Genomic DNA, 15,241 nt, shown 5'->3' with positions numbered 1-15,241 from the left:
TTCGAGATCAGCCTGAGAAACATGGCGAGACCCCTGTCTCTACGAAAAAACACAAAAATTAGGCGGGCGTTGTAGCGCGCCTGTAATCCCACCTACTCGGGAGGGGGTGGTGGGAGGACTGCTTGAGCCCAGGAGACGCAGGCTACAGCGATCCGAGATCGCGCCACTGCACTCCAGCTTCGCGAGACTGTCTCAAAAAGTGAAAGAAGGAAAGAAAGAAGAAAAAAAAACAGGTGAAACTTGAAAGAAAACTGAAAATGACAAACCCCTGTTGACAAGTTCCAATGGAATGAACAGAATGTTTGAGAACAGTTATAGGACGATATTGGTAATAAATTACTTATTATGAAGGGAATGGAAAAAAGATTCAGAGCATTTTAGGCAGGTATTTTATACCTGATTTATGCCTGTGGGTATATTAGTCACTGAAAGACCCCAGATTTAAACTGTGGGGGTTGGATAACATAATCTCTTTGATCTAGTTCTACATACAAATATTAAGCCTGCAATAATACTGAGCTGGTTAGAGGAGAAGGATTTGACTGTTCAGAATAGCAACAAGAACCAAAACACTAAGGCAAGTGGTGGAGTAATGAAGGCAGATGGAACGGATGCACTTAGGAATTGCTGGAGCCTAATGTTGGACGCAGAATGTGGCAAAATAGGACGCAGATGTTCTCAGAGGTCACTCTAAGAAGCCAGAGCAACTAAATTTCATTCACAAATAATATGGCAGCACTGACAACCAAGTACTTTACAATGGGCTTTCTCTGTCCCTGGGAAAATGATTTGGTCCATTAATCTCAGGGCCCAGGGTGACCATGGTCCGTTTAAGTTAGTAGTATAATACATTCAAAATATAGTCTGGACCTGGTGTGGTGGCTTACGCCTGTCATCCTTTGGGAGGCCTGTGGGAGGCTGAGGAAGGAGGATCACTTGAGTCCAGAAGTTCGAGACCAGCCCGGGCAAAATAGTGAGACTTCGTCTCTATGAAAAAAAAAAAAAGTAAATAATTTTAAAAAAGAAAAAAAGTGTAGCCTGAAAAGGCTCAGCTTTAGTTTATTGAGGAACTGATTAGAAAAATAAATTATGAGGCCCTACCCCTCCACAGGAGACATCCTGAATCAGATCCTGGAGGGTGTGGCTGAGCAGCTGAGGAATCTGCGCTTCCACAAGCCCTCCACGTAATTTTTTCTTTTTTTTTTTTTTTTTCTGAGACGGAGTCCCGCTCTGTCGCCCAGGCTGGAGTGCAGTGGCCGGATCTCAGCTCATTGCAAGCTCCGCCTCCCGGGTTCCCGCCATTCTCCTGCCTCAGCCTCCGGAGTAGCTGGGACTACAGGCGCCCGCCACCTCGCCCGGCTAGTTTTTTGTATTTTTTAGTAGAGACAGGGTTTCACCGTGTTAGCCAGGACAGTCTCGATCTCCTGACCTCGTGATCCGCCCGTCTCGGCCTCCCAAAGTGCTGGGATTACAGGCTTGAGCCACCGCGCCGGGCCTTTTTTTCTTTTTTAGACACGCTCCGTAGCCCAGCCTGGAGTGCGGTGGCGCGATCATAGCTCACTGCAGCCTCGACCTCCTGGACTCAAGCCATCTTCCCACCTCAGTCCATGGCGTCCCACCCCTGCCCCACCCCCCACACTCCAGTAGTTGGAATTACAGGCCCGCGCCACCACGCGCCGCTAACATTTAAATGTTTTGTAGAGATGAGACCTGGGGCGGAAGGGGATTGCGGGGACAGAGAGGATGTGGGTAGGGGGCCTCACTGTGTTGCCCAGACTAGTCTTGAATTCCTGCCTGAGTTCCCAGACTCGAGCAATCCTCCCTCCGCAGCCTTCGGAGTGGGTGGGACGACAGGCCTGCACCACCACGCCCAGCCCTCTGGATGATTCTTGAAGTCTGGAAGCGTTAGCTAGATCAGGATATAAACAAAGGGCTTTGGAGACAAGCAGTCAAGGGCAGATAATGATTGGAATTCCGGCTCCTCCCTTCCAAGATGGAACCTGAATGCAGCCCTCTAAGATGCAGCCAGAAAAGCACTCCGCCTACCCGGTTGGGTGTGGCCCCTGTTGCTTTTAATGGGCAATTTAGAGGAAAGCTGACCTAATGGCCTGAGTTGATCCTAATGCCTTAGGTAGAGACAGGATTTCAAGTGGAAAGACCATTTCATTACCATGTTTTCTTTTCTTCATTGCATTTTTTACAATATAATCATCTTAGGCCGGGCGCGTTGGCTCACGCCTGTAATCCCAGCACTTTGGGAGGCTGAGGCAGACAGAACATCTGAGGTCAGGAGTTCAAGACCAGCCTGGCTAACTTGGCAAAACCCCGTCTCTACTAAAAATACAGAAATTCGCCGGGCATGGTGGTGCATGTCTGTAATTTTAGCTACTCGGGAGTCTGAGGCACGAGAATTGCTTGAACCCAGGAGGTGAAGGCTGCAGTGAGCCAGGATCAAGCCACTGCACTCCAGCCTGGGCGACAGAGAGAGACTGTCACAAAAACAAAAGTCATCTTATTTGTTTTCCTGTGGTTTTTTTTCCAGCTTTTTGAGAATGTTTTAGTATGGGAAAGTTCAAACATGTACAAAAGTAGACAATAATAATTTACTTATAGCCAGTCTGGTTTCATCTAAATTGCCGTCCATTCCTTTTCCATGGGTTATTTTGAAACAATACCAGATCGCCTATGATTTCATTCATAAATTCAGGGAAAAGGCCGGCGCCGTGACTCACACCTGTAATCTCAGCACGTCAGGAGGCCGAAGTGGCAGGAACACTTGAGCCCGAGAGTGTGAAACCAGCCTGGGCAACATAGTGAGATCTCATTGTTACCAAAAAGAAAAAGAAAAGAAAAATAAAATAACTGGGCGTGTGGATGTGGTGGGACATGACTGTGGTCCTAGCTACTCAGGGGGCTGAAGTCAGAGGATCCCTTCAACCCGGGAGCCCGAGGCTGCAGTGAGGCTGTCTCAATAAATAAATAAATAAATCTGGGGGGGGGAAATACTTTGTTCCTATTATAACTACGATATCCTTTTTACATCTAAACATAATTTTAAAAATCATTATTTAATGGCTGGGCGCGGTGGCTCAAGCCTGTAATCCCAGCACTTTGGGAGGCCGAGACGGGCGGATCACGAGGTCAGGAGTTGGAGACCATCCTGGCTAACACGGTGAAACCCCGTCTCTACTAAAAAATACAAAAAGCTAGCCGGGCGAGGTGGCTGGTGCCTGTAGTCCCAGCTACTCCGGAGGCTGAGGCAGAAGAATGGCGTAAACCCGGGAGGCGGAGCTTGCAGTGAGCTGAGATCCGGCCACTGCACTCCAGCCTGGGCGACAGAGCGAGACTCCGTCTCAAAAAAAAAAAAACATTATTTAATATTATCAAAGTATTCAAATATATGCTATGTTCAAATATCCAGCAGTATTCAAAACTCCCATTACTTCCATCCTTTAGAAAACTCGTTTTACTTTTTATTACCAAGATTAGCAATTCTTATACTCTTCTGCAGGACTTGTGATAACACATTGCTGAACCACACCCTGTGTCATTCAGTAGGTCTGAGATGAAGTAACATGCATTTCAAAGTTCCAGACTAATATGGATGCTCCTGGTTTGAGAACTAAATGAGAATCACTCACATTTTATGGAAAACTTAACTTTTTTTTTTTTTTTTTTTTTGAGGTGGAGCTTCGCTATTTTTGCCCAGGCTGGAGTGCAATGGTGGGATCTTGGCTAACTGCAACCTGCGCCTCCTGGGCTCAAGCAAGTCTCCTGCCTCAGCCTCCCAAGTAGCTGGGATTACAAGTGTGTGCCACCACGGCCGGCTAGTTTGTATTTTTGGTAGAGACAGACTTTCACCATGTTAGCTAGGCTGGTCTCAAACTCCGGATCTCAGGTGATCCGACCCCCTGGGCCTCCCAAATTACTGGGATTACAGGTGTGTGCCACCGCACCTGGCCCTTTTTGTGTGTGTGTGGGACAGAGTCTCACTCTATTGCCCAGGCTGGAGTGCAGTGGCACAATCTTGGCTCACCGCAACCTTCGCCTCCCAGGTTCAAGCGATTCTCCTGCCTCAGCCTCCTAAGTAGCTGGGATTATAGGCATGCGCTACCACGCCCAGCTAATGTTTTTGTTTTTGTTTTTGTTTTGAGGTGGAGTTTTGCTTTTGTTGCCCAGGATGGAGTGCAATGGCATGATCGTGGCTCACCACAACCTCTGCCTCCCAGGTTCAAGCGATTTTCCTGCCTCTGCCTCCCGAGTAGCTGGAATTACAGGCATGTGCCACCACGTCCAGCTAATTTTTGTGTTTTTAGTAGAGACAGGGTTTCTCCATGTTGGTCAGGCTGGCCTTGAACTCCCAACCTCAGGTGATCTGCCCCCGCCGGCCTCCCAAAATACTGGGATTACAGGTGTGAGCCACTGTGCCTGGCCTAATTGTGTATTTTTAATCGAGACAAGGTTTCACCATGTTGCTCAGGCTGGTCTCGGAACTCTTCCTGACCTCAGGTGATCCACTCACTCGCCTGGCCTTTCAAAGTGCTAGGATTACAGGCGTGAGCCACCACACCCGGCCAATTTTAACTTTACTTGAATACAGATTGTCCTCTTGTTACTTAACTCTTTCCAGACTTTTTTTTTTTTGAGGCAGGGTCTCTGCTCTGCTGCCCAGGCTGGAAGGGCAGTGGTGCAATCACGACTCACTGCAGCCTCGACCTCCAGCTCAAGCAATCCGGCCATTTTGGCCACCCCAGTAGCTGAGACTACTGGCCACAGGCCGCCACAGCTGGCTAATTTTTGTATTTTGATGAAAGGGTTTCAACATGTTGCCCAGGCTGGTCTTGAACTCCTTAGCTCAAGTCATCTGCCAGCCTCAGTCTCCCAAGTGTTGGGATTACAGGTATGAGCCACCGCCCCTGGCTCCTGTGGCTCCTCACAAATGGCTATGTCTAAGTGTCATTCAAAGCAAGGTAGATTCAACCAGCCTGAGACAACAGGTGTAATCCGGACTGATTGTTTCCTCATGATTAGATTTACATTATCTTTTTGGCAATGATATTGTGTACTTCCCATTGTTTATCAGAAAAGACATTTTAGTTTGTAACATTCCTGGCGGTGCTAAGTTGGAATCCTTGGTTAAGGTAGCTGCAGCTAAACTCCAATTTTTGTGTCCATAAACCCCATCGTGCCAAAATGTAGAAATTTTCTTTGCATCAGCAATGTGTTCAGAGGCCCTGACCAACATTTACCCTTGGAAGCTGCCATGTCCCTTTGGTGCCAAGGGAAATTTGGGAGGCTGGCTCCAAGTTTCCCACACCAGTTACAACGTGGGCACAGACCTATTTGTACAAATGTTACCTTAACATCCAGATGGGAAACTGGGAATACAAACCTCTTCTCTCAGCTCCCCCACAAAACAGCAAGATGTCATGCCTCTGCCAGGGAACTCATCTGAGACATAGGGAGTTTATAGCTCCAACTGCCTTCCTCTTAGTATTCTGGGAGTATAGCAGTCAGACAGGGAGTGGGGAAATGAATGTGGTGTTAGGAACTTTGGGGGAGGCCTGTGAAAATAAGGGTGATTTGGTGAGTTATGTAACTTTAAGGTTTTATCTTGCCGGGGCAAGAAGGATGACTAAATAAACTGTCTTACTGGTAGACTCCAATTATTAATTTATTTTGTATAGAAATTTAAGTTTATTGAAATGTGTTAGAAACAGGGAGGTATCTACAAGCAGAATAATAAAGCAAAGGAAATTTCCAAATTAATAGAAAGGAAGGAAACGGAATAGAAACTTGACCCATCCAAAGAAAGTAGAAGTTTAAAAAGGAAACAAAATTAAAACGAACAATACACATAGTATAAGAAAAAAATGTTTATTATTTATTACACTAAACAATTCTGACCACCAGCAACCAATGGGGTCCAGGAGAGAAGAACATCTTGCTTCTCAACAAACTTTCCTCCCTTGCTTTAACATTTTTGAGGATTCTTTCCCAAACCTATTACATCTGAATTATGATGGTTACAAATTTTCCAACTCTGCCACTCCTTCCAGTGCATTATTTTTAGTGTCTTCATTAAAGGGGCAAAATAAAACAAAATAAAAATAATAAAGATTCTGTACTTGTAATAACAAAACAATGTTGGAAACTGTCATTAAATCAGGACAAGTGAAAAACAGATCTGTTCCCAGACTCACCGGACTATAAATTTAGGCAGTACACAAAAAAATTAAAAATTAATTATACTCAATAGGATACATTAAATATGTACAGTTTTTGTATGTCAATGATACCTAAGTAGTTTTAAAAACAAATGATCCGGCCCATACCGCCAACTAATAAAGAACAAACAAATGAGTCATACAAAAGAAAAATCACACATTTTGGTTTACTCCTACTTTTTTTTTTTTTTTTTTTTGAGACAGAGTCTCGCTCTGTCGCCCAGGCTGGAGTGCTGTGGCCGGATCTCAGCTCACTGCAAGCTCCGCCTCCCGGGTTTACACCATTCTCCTGCCTCAGCCTCCCGAGTAGCTGGGACTACAGGCGCCCGCCACCTCGCCCGGCTAGATTTTTGTATTTTTTTTAGTAGAGACGGGGTTTCACCGTGTTAGCCGGGATGATCTCGATCTCCTGACCTCGTGATCCGCCCGTCTCGGCCTCCCAAAGTGCTGGGATTACAGGCTTGAGCCACCGCGCCCGGCCTACTCCTACTTTTGAGTTAAGAACACTAACAATAAAATTTGCATGCAACGAATACGGTTCCCTAAACACAACAGATGAATTATTTTATATACACATCTTATTTTTATCTATGGAGAATCGGTTAATAAACACATTTTAAGTTCAACATATTATGTATTTATGAGTGGGAAGCAACCTTAAACCTTTTAAACACCAGAAATATACAAAACAATTGTAAGTGAACTAATGCAAAGTCCCATGTGTTTTGATCCTGGAGTCAAACCATAGAAATCTCAGGTTAAGAGAACTTTGAAAAATATTGTTTCGAATATTAAAAATCATGTGTTTGAGGGAGGGAGAGAACAGCCTTTCTTTGCCTTAAAATACTTTACGTTTTATGAAATTGCAATTGGAATGAAGCAGCTCCTAAAGTAGTCAGTGTTCAGAGGAAGAGAAAATCGAGCACAAGAGCCAACTACCGTTTTACTCAACTCGTTCACAATGCTCAGCTGAAGAACTTCTCACTTGAAAGACTGTTGAAGGTCAGGCACAGTGGCTCATGTCCATAATCCCAGCATTTTGGGAGGCCGAGGCGGGTGGATCACTTGAGTCCAAGGCGTTAGAGACTAGCCTGGCCAAACATGGGGAAACCCCATCTCTATTAAAAAAAAAAAAAAAAAAAAAAAAAAAAAAGCTGGGTGTGGTGGCAGGTGCCTGTAATCCCAGCTACTTAGGAGGCTGAGGTAGGAGAATCACTTGAACTCAGGAGGCAGAGATTGCACTGAACTGAGATTGCACCAAGTGCACTCCAGCCTGGGCAACAGAGTGAGACACTGTCTCAAAAGACAAAACAAAACAAAAAAGAGCTGCTGCTGAAGTCATGTCTATTTTAGAAAAGTAGTATGAATGAGTTTTCTACATATTAACTACAATTTCTGGTAATTTGCGAAATGTTTTTCCCATTTTTAAATCTGAGAGTCTCTATCTCCACTCACAAAGCAACAGGCACTGCTAGGACTCTTAGGCTAACATTTGCCACCCCACTAATCTGCATGGTCCATAAACAGGTGTGCAGAGGACCAGAGTTCACCTGTCAGCAGCCCCGCAGAATCCGACTCTCCAGACTTTCTGCCATTAATTACCATAGATGTGGCCTTTTTCCTGATATTCTATTCCCATTGGAGGCTTTTTATTAAGACCTTGTTCCTATAAAGCAAATAAAATGTTTGTTTTCAAAAAGGTAAGAATCAAGAAATATCAAAAATAGCCAAGAAACTCGCTGCTGGAATGCTGTTGAAATTGCCCTTACAACTTTAAGATCACAGGTAACAAGATTGTGACGCTGTCATTCGAGAATGAAGATCATTAGCCAAGTTATCATGCCTCTGAAATATGTTCCCTGACTTGTGCGAACCATGGACAAGAGGCCTTGGAGGGGCTCTTTGCATCACTTTCCCAAAAACCCAAGTATGTCATTAGAGGACTACCCAAAGTGACCTCCTCACTTCTATTCAACTTGCTTGGCATAGAGAGGTTATCAAAATATAGCAAAAAGCAGGATATCCCAAAGGAAAAGCCAATCACACATTCACACACTTCCTCCTGTGGGAGATGGTCTTGCTATGTTTCCCTGCCTGAGAAATTACCGATCCCTCCTTTCCATCTAGTCAATTCTTCCCTTAACTTAAGGAATCTCTTCTTTGATATTCATCATGTTATTCCAGGTGTTTGTATGTGCACCATCCCTGTTTAGACTGTAGGCTACTTAAAGAAGAGCTTTTTCACTAGTCATTATTTCTGTGTCGGGCATACACTTTGAATGTAGTAATTATATAATGTTTGTTGCTCCCAGAATTCTGTGTCTCCAGGTAGAAGCGTTAAACCTTGACACAGTTTCTGTTTCCTGGGGATAAACTTAGTTTAACTGAGTAATGATTTTCCTGAAACTCTTTACTGACAATTTGAGCCTGAAATACATGGCTATATAAGATTAATGTATATCTTGACTTTCTGCAATTAAAAATCCAGCATCCACTTTTAGTTTGTAGAAAAGCATCAGGTAATTACCTGTGAACACATTTGGGGCACAACATATTGTCTTCAAGATGCGGGGGTGGAAAATTGGAGGCAGGAAGCAAGAAGAGTGCACTCACTCTCCCTTCTTGCTTTTCTGGAACCCAGGCTTGACCAGCATGAAACTGCAGGTGAACCCAACCATCTGTGTCTGCAGGGAGACTTTTCCCATGGACCACACACCACCTGACACCTGGCGAAGGAGAGAGACAGGTACCCACACACCAGGATGACATACCGATGTAAGACTGCATTATGGCCCATCACCCTTGATTGACCAACTCCAAGATGTGAACCCTGAAATCCTAACTTAACCTCTTCTCTATTCTATTCTCCTTTAGAAAAGCATACAAGACAGTTCCTATTAAAACTTAAAAATCTAGGTGGGACATGGTGGCTCATGCCTGTAATCCGAGCACTTTGGGAGGCCAAGGCGGGCGGATCATGAGGTCAGGATATTGAGACCATCCTGGCTAACACGGTGAAACCCCGCCTCTACTAAAAATACAAAAAATTAGCCGGGTGTGGTGGCGGGTGCCTGTAGTCCCAGCTACTTGGGAGGCTGAGGCAGGAGAATGGCGTGAACCCGGGAGGCGGAGCTTGCAGTGAGCCATGATCACGCCACTGCGCTACAGCCTGGGTGACAGAGCAATACTCTGTCTCAAATAAATAAATAAATCTAGTTGGAAGTAGTATAGTTGTAGGTGGGCAGATGGTAGAAAGACTAACCCAGAGTGTCTGGAAAGGGCTTCATGAAATAAGCTCAGGGGCCTCAGCTCTGAACACACATTGGATTGTACTGAACAGTTTATTGTCTTCTTTTGTTGTATTTTCTGTAATTCTTACATGTAAGGTAGGTAGGTATCACCCATTTTACAATGAAAACACTGGGAAATATTTTAAATAACTTATTAATGCCATTCTGGGGCTCAGCTGCAGGCACTTAGTTTTAGATCTTACTTTTAATTTAAATTGCTTAAAGGGAAAAGAAAGAAAACCAAACTGCTATCCCCTTCTGATGCCATCAATCATTTAAAGCAGTGGTTCTCAAACTGTGGTCCCCAGACCAGCATCCTTAGTGCTGCCCGGAAAACTTAGAAATGCAAACTCTCGCCGGGTGTGGTGGCTCACACCTGTAATCCCAGCACTCTGGGAGGCCGAGGCAGGCAGATCATCTGAGGTCGGGAACTTGAGACCAGCCTGTCCAACGTGGAGAAAACCTGTCTCCACTAAAAATACAAAACTAGCCGGGCATGGTTGCGCCTGCCTCTACTGGCAGCTACTCAGGAAGGCTGAATGAAGGAGGCGAATCGCTTGAACCCAGGAGGTTGAGGTTGTGGTGAGCCAAGATCGCGCCACTGCACTCTAGCCTGGGAAGTAAGAACGAAACTTCGTCTCAAAAAAAAAAGAAAAAAGAAAGAAAGAAATGTAAATGCTCAGGTCCTGTCCTAGACCTGAATTAGAAACTCTGTGGGCAGGGTCCAGGAATCGCCAGCCCTCAGAAGCATTTTGATATACCCTAAAATGTATCAGGCATTAATCTCTACTAAGCTTATTTCTCCACTGGACCAGAATAAGCTCTTCATGTTAGGCTTACCACAGGCCTCTTGTGGAGATTCCACTGCCTCTGGCGTCCTCGCCCTGGCCGAAATTCTCGCCCAGGAGGCCAGCAAAGCCTCTGGGGCAGAAGTTGTCACCACAACTGTATTAACTCCCTCAAGGAGAGCAGTGGAATCTTCCAGGGCAGGCGGCCCCTCCGCAGGGGGAAGGGCCACTTCAGGAGGATGTGTCTCAGAACTTTGCAGGGACGTTTCCCCTTTTTCCACCTTTACTTTTTTTTGCAATGATTTCCGGATTTTGGCCTCTTTTGCTGTGCTAGGAAAATCCTACAGAAAGAGTTAAATAATAAAGATAAAAATAAAGATTAAAATTCTAACAAAAATGGCCTCAGAGTTAAGGAGCTCTCGATCAAATGCAAAGTTTCACTTAGGAGGTCTAGGTTCAAGAGATCCATTGTACAACTTGGTAACTATACATAGTTAATAACAATGTACTGTCTTCTTGAAAATTGCTCAGTTGGCTGCACATGGCTCAGGTCTGTAATCCCAGCACTTTGGGAGGCCGAGACGGGCGGATCACGAGGTCAGGAGATCGAGACCATCCTGGCGAACACGGTGAAACCCGTCTCTACTAAAAAATACAAAAAACTAGCCGGGCGAGGTGCCGGGCGCCTGTAGTCCCAGCTACTCGGGAGGCTGAGGCAGGAGAATGGCGTAAACCCGGGAGGCGGAGCTTGCAGTGAGCTGAGATCCGGCCACTGCACTCCAGCCTGGGGGCAGAGCGAGACTCCGTCTCAAAAAAAAAAAAAAAAAAATTATCCAGGCGTGGTGGCTCATATGCCTGCAATCCCAGCTACTCAGGGGGCTGAGACTGGGGTATCACTTGAACCAGGGAGGCGGAGGTTGCAGTGAGCCTGCACTCCAGCTTAGGTGACAGAGGGAGACTGTCTTTAAAAAAAAAAAGAAAGAAAGAAAATTGCTGGCCGGGCACAGTGGCTCACGCCTGTAATCTCAGCATTTTGGGAGACCGAGCGGATCACGAGGTCAGGAGTTCTAGACCAGCCTGGCCAACATGGTGAAACCCTGTCTCTACTAAAAATACAAACATCAGCCAGGCGTGGTGGCCGGTGACTGTAATCCCAGCTACTCTGGAGGCTGAGGCAGGAGAATAGCTTGAACCGAGGAGGTGGAGGTTGCAGTGAGCTGAGATTGTGCCACTGCACTCCAGCCTGAGCAACAAGAGCGAAACTTCGTCTTAAAAAAAAAAAAGAAAGAAAGAGAATCTGGGCACAGTGGGGCTCACGCCTGTAATCTCAGCACTTTGGGAGGGTGAGGTGGGGAGATCACCTGAGGTCAGGAGTTCGAGACCAGCCTGACCAACATGGAGAAATGCCGTCTCTACTAAAAATCCAAATTAGCCAGGTGTGGTGGTGCATACCTGTAATCTAAGCTACTCGGGAGGCTAAGGCGGGAGAATCGTCTGAACCTGGGAGGCAGCAGATGCGTGGAGCGAAATTCTGTCTCAATAATTATAATAATAATAATAATAATGTAGTATGTAAAGTGATGTATGTATTAATTAGCTTGAGTTAGCCATTCCACAATGTATACGTATTTCAAAGCCATGTGCTGTACATGATAAAAATATACAATTTTTGTCAATTAAAAAAATTTAAGTGCTGCCTCTTTTTATTTTTTTATTTTTTATTTTATTTTTTTATTAGGTTAGAGTATATATTTTTTTAAATTTAATTTTATTTATTTTTTTATTATACTTTAAGTTCTAGGGTACATGTGCGTAACGTGCAGGTCTGTTACATATGTATACTTGTGCCATGTTGGTGTGCTGCACCCATCAACTCGTCAGCACCCATCAATTCATCATTTATATCATGTATAACTCCCAATGCAATCCCTCCCCCCCATTTTTCTTTTTGAGACAGCATTTCACTCTTGTCCCCAGGCTGGAGTGCAATGGTGCATCTTGGCTCACGGAAACCTCTGCCTCCTGGTTTCAAGCAATTCTCCTGCCTCAGCCTCCTGAATAACTGGGATTACAAGCATGCACCACCACACCTGGCTAATTTTTGTATTTTTAGTAGAGACAGGATTTCACCATGTTGGCCAGGCTGGGCTGCCTCATTTTTATTATTCTTTGCAGACTTGGTGAGAAGTAGGGATGGAAGGCCAGGCACGGTGGCTCACACCTGTAATCCCAGCACTTTGGGAGGCCAAGGTGGGCAGACCACGAGGTCAGGAGTTCAAGACCAGCCTGACCAAAATAGTGAAACCCCACCTCTACTAAAAATACAAAAAATTAGCTGGGCGTGGTGGCGGGCGCTTGTAATTCTCAGCTACTTGGGAGGCTGAGGTAGGAGAATTGCTTGAATTCGGGAGGTGGAGGTTGCAGTGAGCTGAGGTGGTGCCACAGCACTCCAGTCTGGGTGACAGTGCAAGACTCCATCTCAAAAAAAAAAAAGGAAAGTAGGCATGGGAAATACTTTGGGAAAGAACATGGTAAGTTCTTTCTTAGAACTAGGGGTGGAGGGACAAGCAGAGGCTAAGACAGTTCCTTTACTCACTTTTGAAGCTACAATAGGTAATTAGGATAAGCACTGAAACATACATCCTTTAAAAAGTTACCTTTTGATTTGGGTAGGCAAAGGCACACAGGCGCTTATATGCATCCAATTTCTAAGACAACAGAAAACTGAGTTAGTAAGGCAAGTAAGGTTCCTACCCTTCCTCCCAGCAGTACCATCTCCAGCCTAGGCCCTCACCTGGCCTTTGGAGCTCAGCTTCAATTGCTGGCACCAGGCCCGCAGAATGTCCCGGTGAATCAGATTAACAGGTGGCAGTTTAGAGGGTAATGGAGGGATTGGTATCTTCTTCTGAGGTCTGGGGTTGTCACTGTACTCTGCCTTCTTCTTAGGACAGAGCACTGAAGGAGAATGGAATCAAATTAGTAGTAATTAAGTTGTGTACCTTTTCAGAATTTCAAAAGTAAAATCACTTTTTTTTTTTTTTTTTTGGAGAGAGTCTTGCTTTGTCGCCCGGCTGGAGTGCAGTGGCGCGATCTTGGCTCCCTGTAACCTCTGCCTCCTGGGTTCAAGCGATTCTCCTGCCTCAGCCTCCTGAGTAGCTGGGATTACAGATGCCCACCACCACGCCCGGCTGATTTTTTTTCTATATTTAGTGGAGGTGAAGTTTCACCATGTTGGCCAAGCTGGTCTCGAACTCCTGAACTTGTGATCTGCCCACCTAGGCCTTCCAAAGTGCTGGGATTACAGGCCTAAGCCACCGCGCCCAGCCTAAAATCAGTTTTAGTTATTAATAGTTCAATCCCTCTCAAACCTAGGACTTACCACTTCTAAATCCCAGTTTTATTCCTAGATCTCCCCACTACTCAAGTACACGTGCTCCTTTGTGAACCCTTTAATCGACAGAACCCAGGTGGTGGCACCGGAGATGGCACTTTCATCCCAGGGGAATTACCGCTGTCTTAGACTTGAGATAATACTCAGTGGTGTCCTCTATCCACAAAGCAAACTCAACACCTGACAATGCTACACAGGCAACCACTAATATCCCTAATTCTGCCAGCCCACCCTACTCAGGGCAGCACTCTGGTTTCATAGCAGGTATGCTTCCTTAGCTGTGCTGTTTCTGTTCATCCTTCATTCAGTAAAGATATTTGGCCAGGCGCAGTGGCTTACACTGTAATCCCAGCACTCTGGGAGGCCGAGGTGAGGGGATAACCTGAGGTCAGGAGTTTGAGACCAGCATGGCCAACATGGTGAAATGCCGTCTCTACTAAAAAAAAAAAAAAAAAAATTCGCTGGGCGTGATGGCACATGCCTGTAATCCCAGTACTTGGGAGGCTGAGGCTGGATAACTGTTTGAACCCGGGAAGCAGACGTTTTAGTGGGCCAGGATCGTGCCAAAAAAATGTCTAAGGCTGGGTCTGGTGGCTCACACCTGTAATCCCAGCACTTTAGGAGGCCAAGGCAGATGGGTCACTTGAGGCAAAGAGTTCACAACCAGCCTGGCCAATATGGTAAAACCCCGTCTATACTAAAAATACAAAAATCAGCCAGGCATGGTGGCACACGCCTGCAATCCTAGCTAACTTGGGAGGCTAAGACAGGACAATCGCTTGAACCAGGGAGGCAGAGGTTGCAGGGAACTGAGATGGTGCCACCACACTCCAGCCTGGATGACAGAGCAACACCCTGTCTTGGTGTCTCAAAAAAAAAGACACAGCCTGTAATGACACTTACAGTTAGTAGGGTTTACTCTGTACATATTACTTCTTAGGCATAGTCTAAGTGCTTCACTTAATTATTCTATGTACATTTTAACACTCCATTCCCACACCCGAATAAAGGTAGATATTGTTCAAACTTATTTTTAGAATAGGAAGTCCGGTTTCAAGAATGGGTCTTCAAATTTACAGCTGTCTGTTCCCAAATCATTGCACATTGAAATTCTTAACTCCAAGTAGCAAGTGAAGGAAAAAATGATCAACAGAACCAAATATGCTGTGGAAGTCTGAAGATAGGAGGGGATCGGTTAGGACAATGGTGACCAAAAGATGCTTCAGGAAGGTGCAATTTAAGCTAGACTTCCATTAACTATAGGATTTGCACAATATATGATGGAAATTTCTTCCCTGGCTTTTCTTCTTCAGAAAACTTCCTTTGGCTTCTAAGACCTGAGAAAGTGGGATTTGAGGATTTGAAGACCTCTTACCTTTATTGCCTTTGACAGACATTTTTTCTTTGGTTCCCTTTGCTGATGTTCCTGGCAAAGCAATCATGTTTGGTTGATTAGAAGCCTGCTGATCCTCTTCCCTCGACTTCTCTGTGGAGGTCTACTGGGAACAGAGGAGCTGGTCAGTCATTCCTCTAGTGTCCAAACCA

At 45.2% G+C, this 15,241-nt stretch overlaps 1 protein-coding gene across 1 annotated transcript; it reads right to left on the bottom strand.

Annotated features, from left to right (window-relative positions):
* Positions 1-7,513: 7,513 nt before the first annotated feature.
* DPPA4 (developmental pluripotency associated 4) lies at positions 7,514-15,195 on the bottom strand. The gene is made up of 6 exons (XM_033211352.1): positions 15,072-15,195; positions 13,100-13,260; positions 12,963-13,013; positions 10,358-10,646; positions 8,755-8,953; positions 7,514-7,893 (listed from the first exon to the last, which is right to left on the bottom strand). Exons 1-6 carry the CDS (start codon positions 15,136-15,138, stop codon positions 7,857-7,859), a joined length of 804 nt encoding a protein of 267 aa, XP_033067243.1. The 5' UTR covers positions 15,139-15,195; the 3' UTR covers positions 7,514-7,856.
* Between the last annotated feature and the right edge of the window lie 46 nt (positions 15,196-15,241).

Source organism: Trachypithecus francoisi, unplaced genomic scaffold, assembly GCF_009764315.1.
Source record: "Trachypithecus francoisi isolate TF-2019V2 unplaced genomic scaffold, Tfra_2.0 Lachesis_group0, whole genome shotgun sequence".
Taxonomy (NCBI): domain Eukaryota; kingdom Metazoa; phylum Chordata; class Mammalia; order Primates; family Cercopithecidae; genus Trachypithecus; species Trachypithecus francoisi.
Note: the sequence above shows the minus strand (reverse complement) of the source record. Positions and strands in the feature narration are given on the sequence as shown.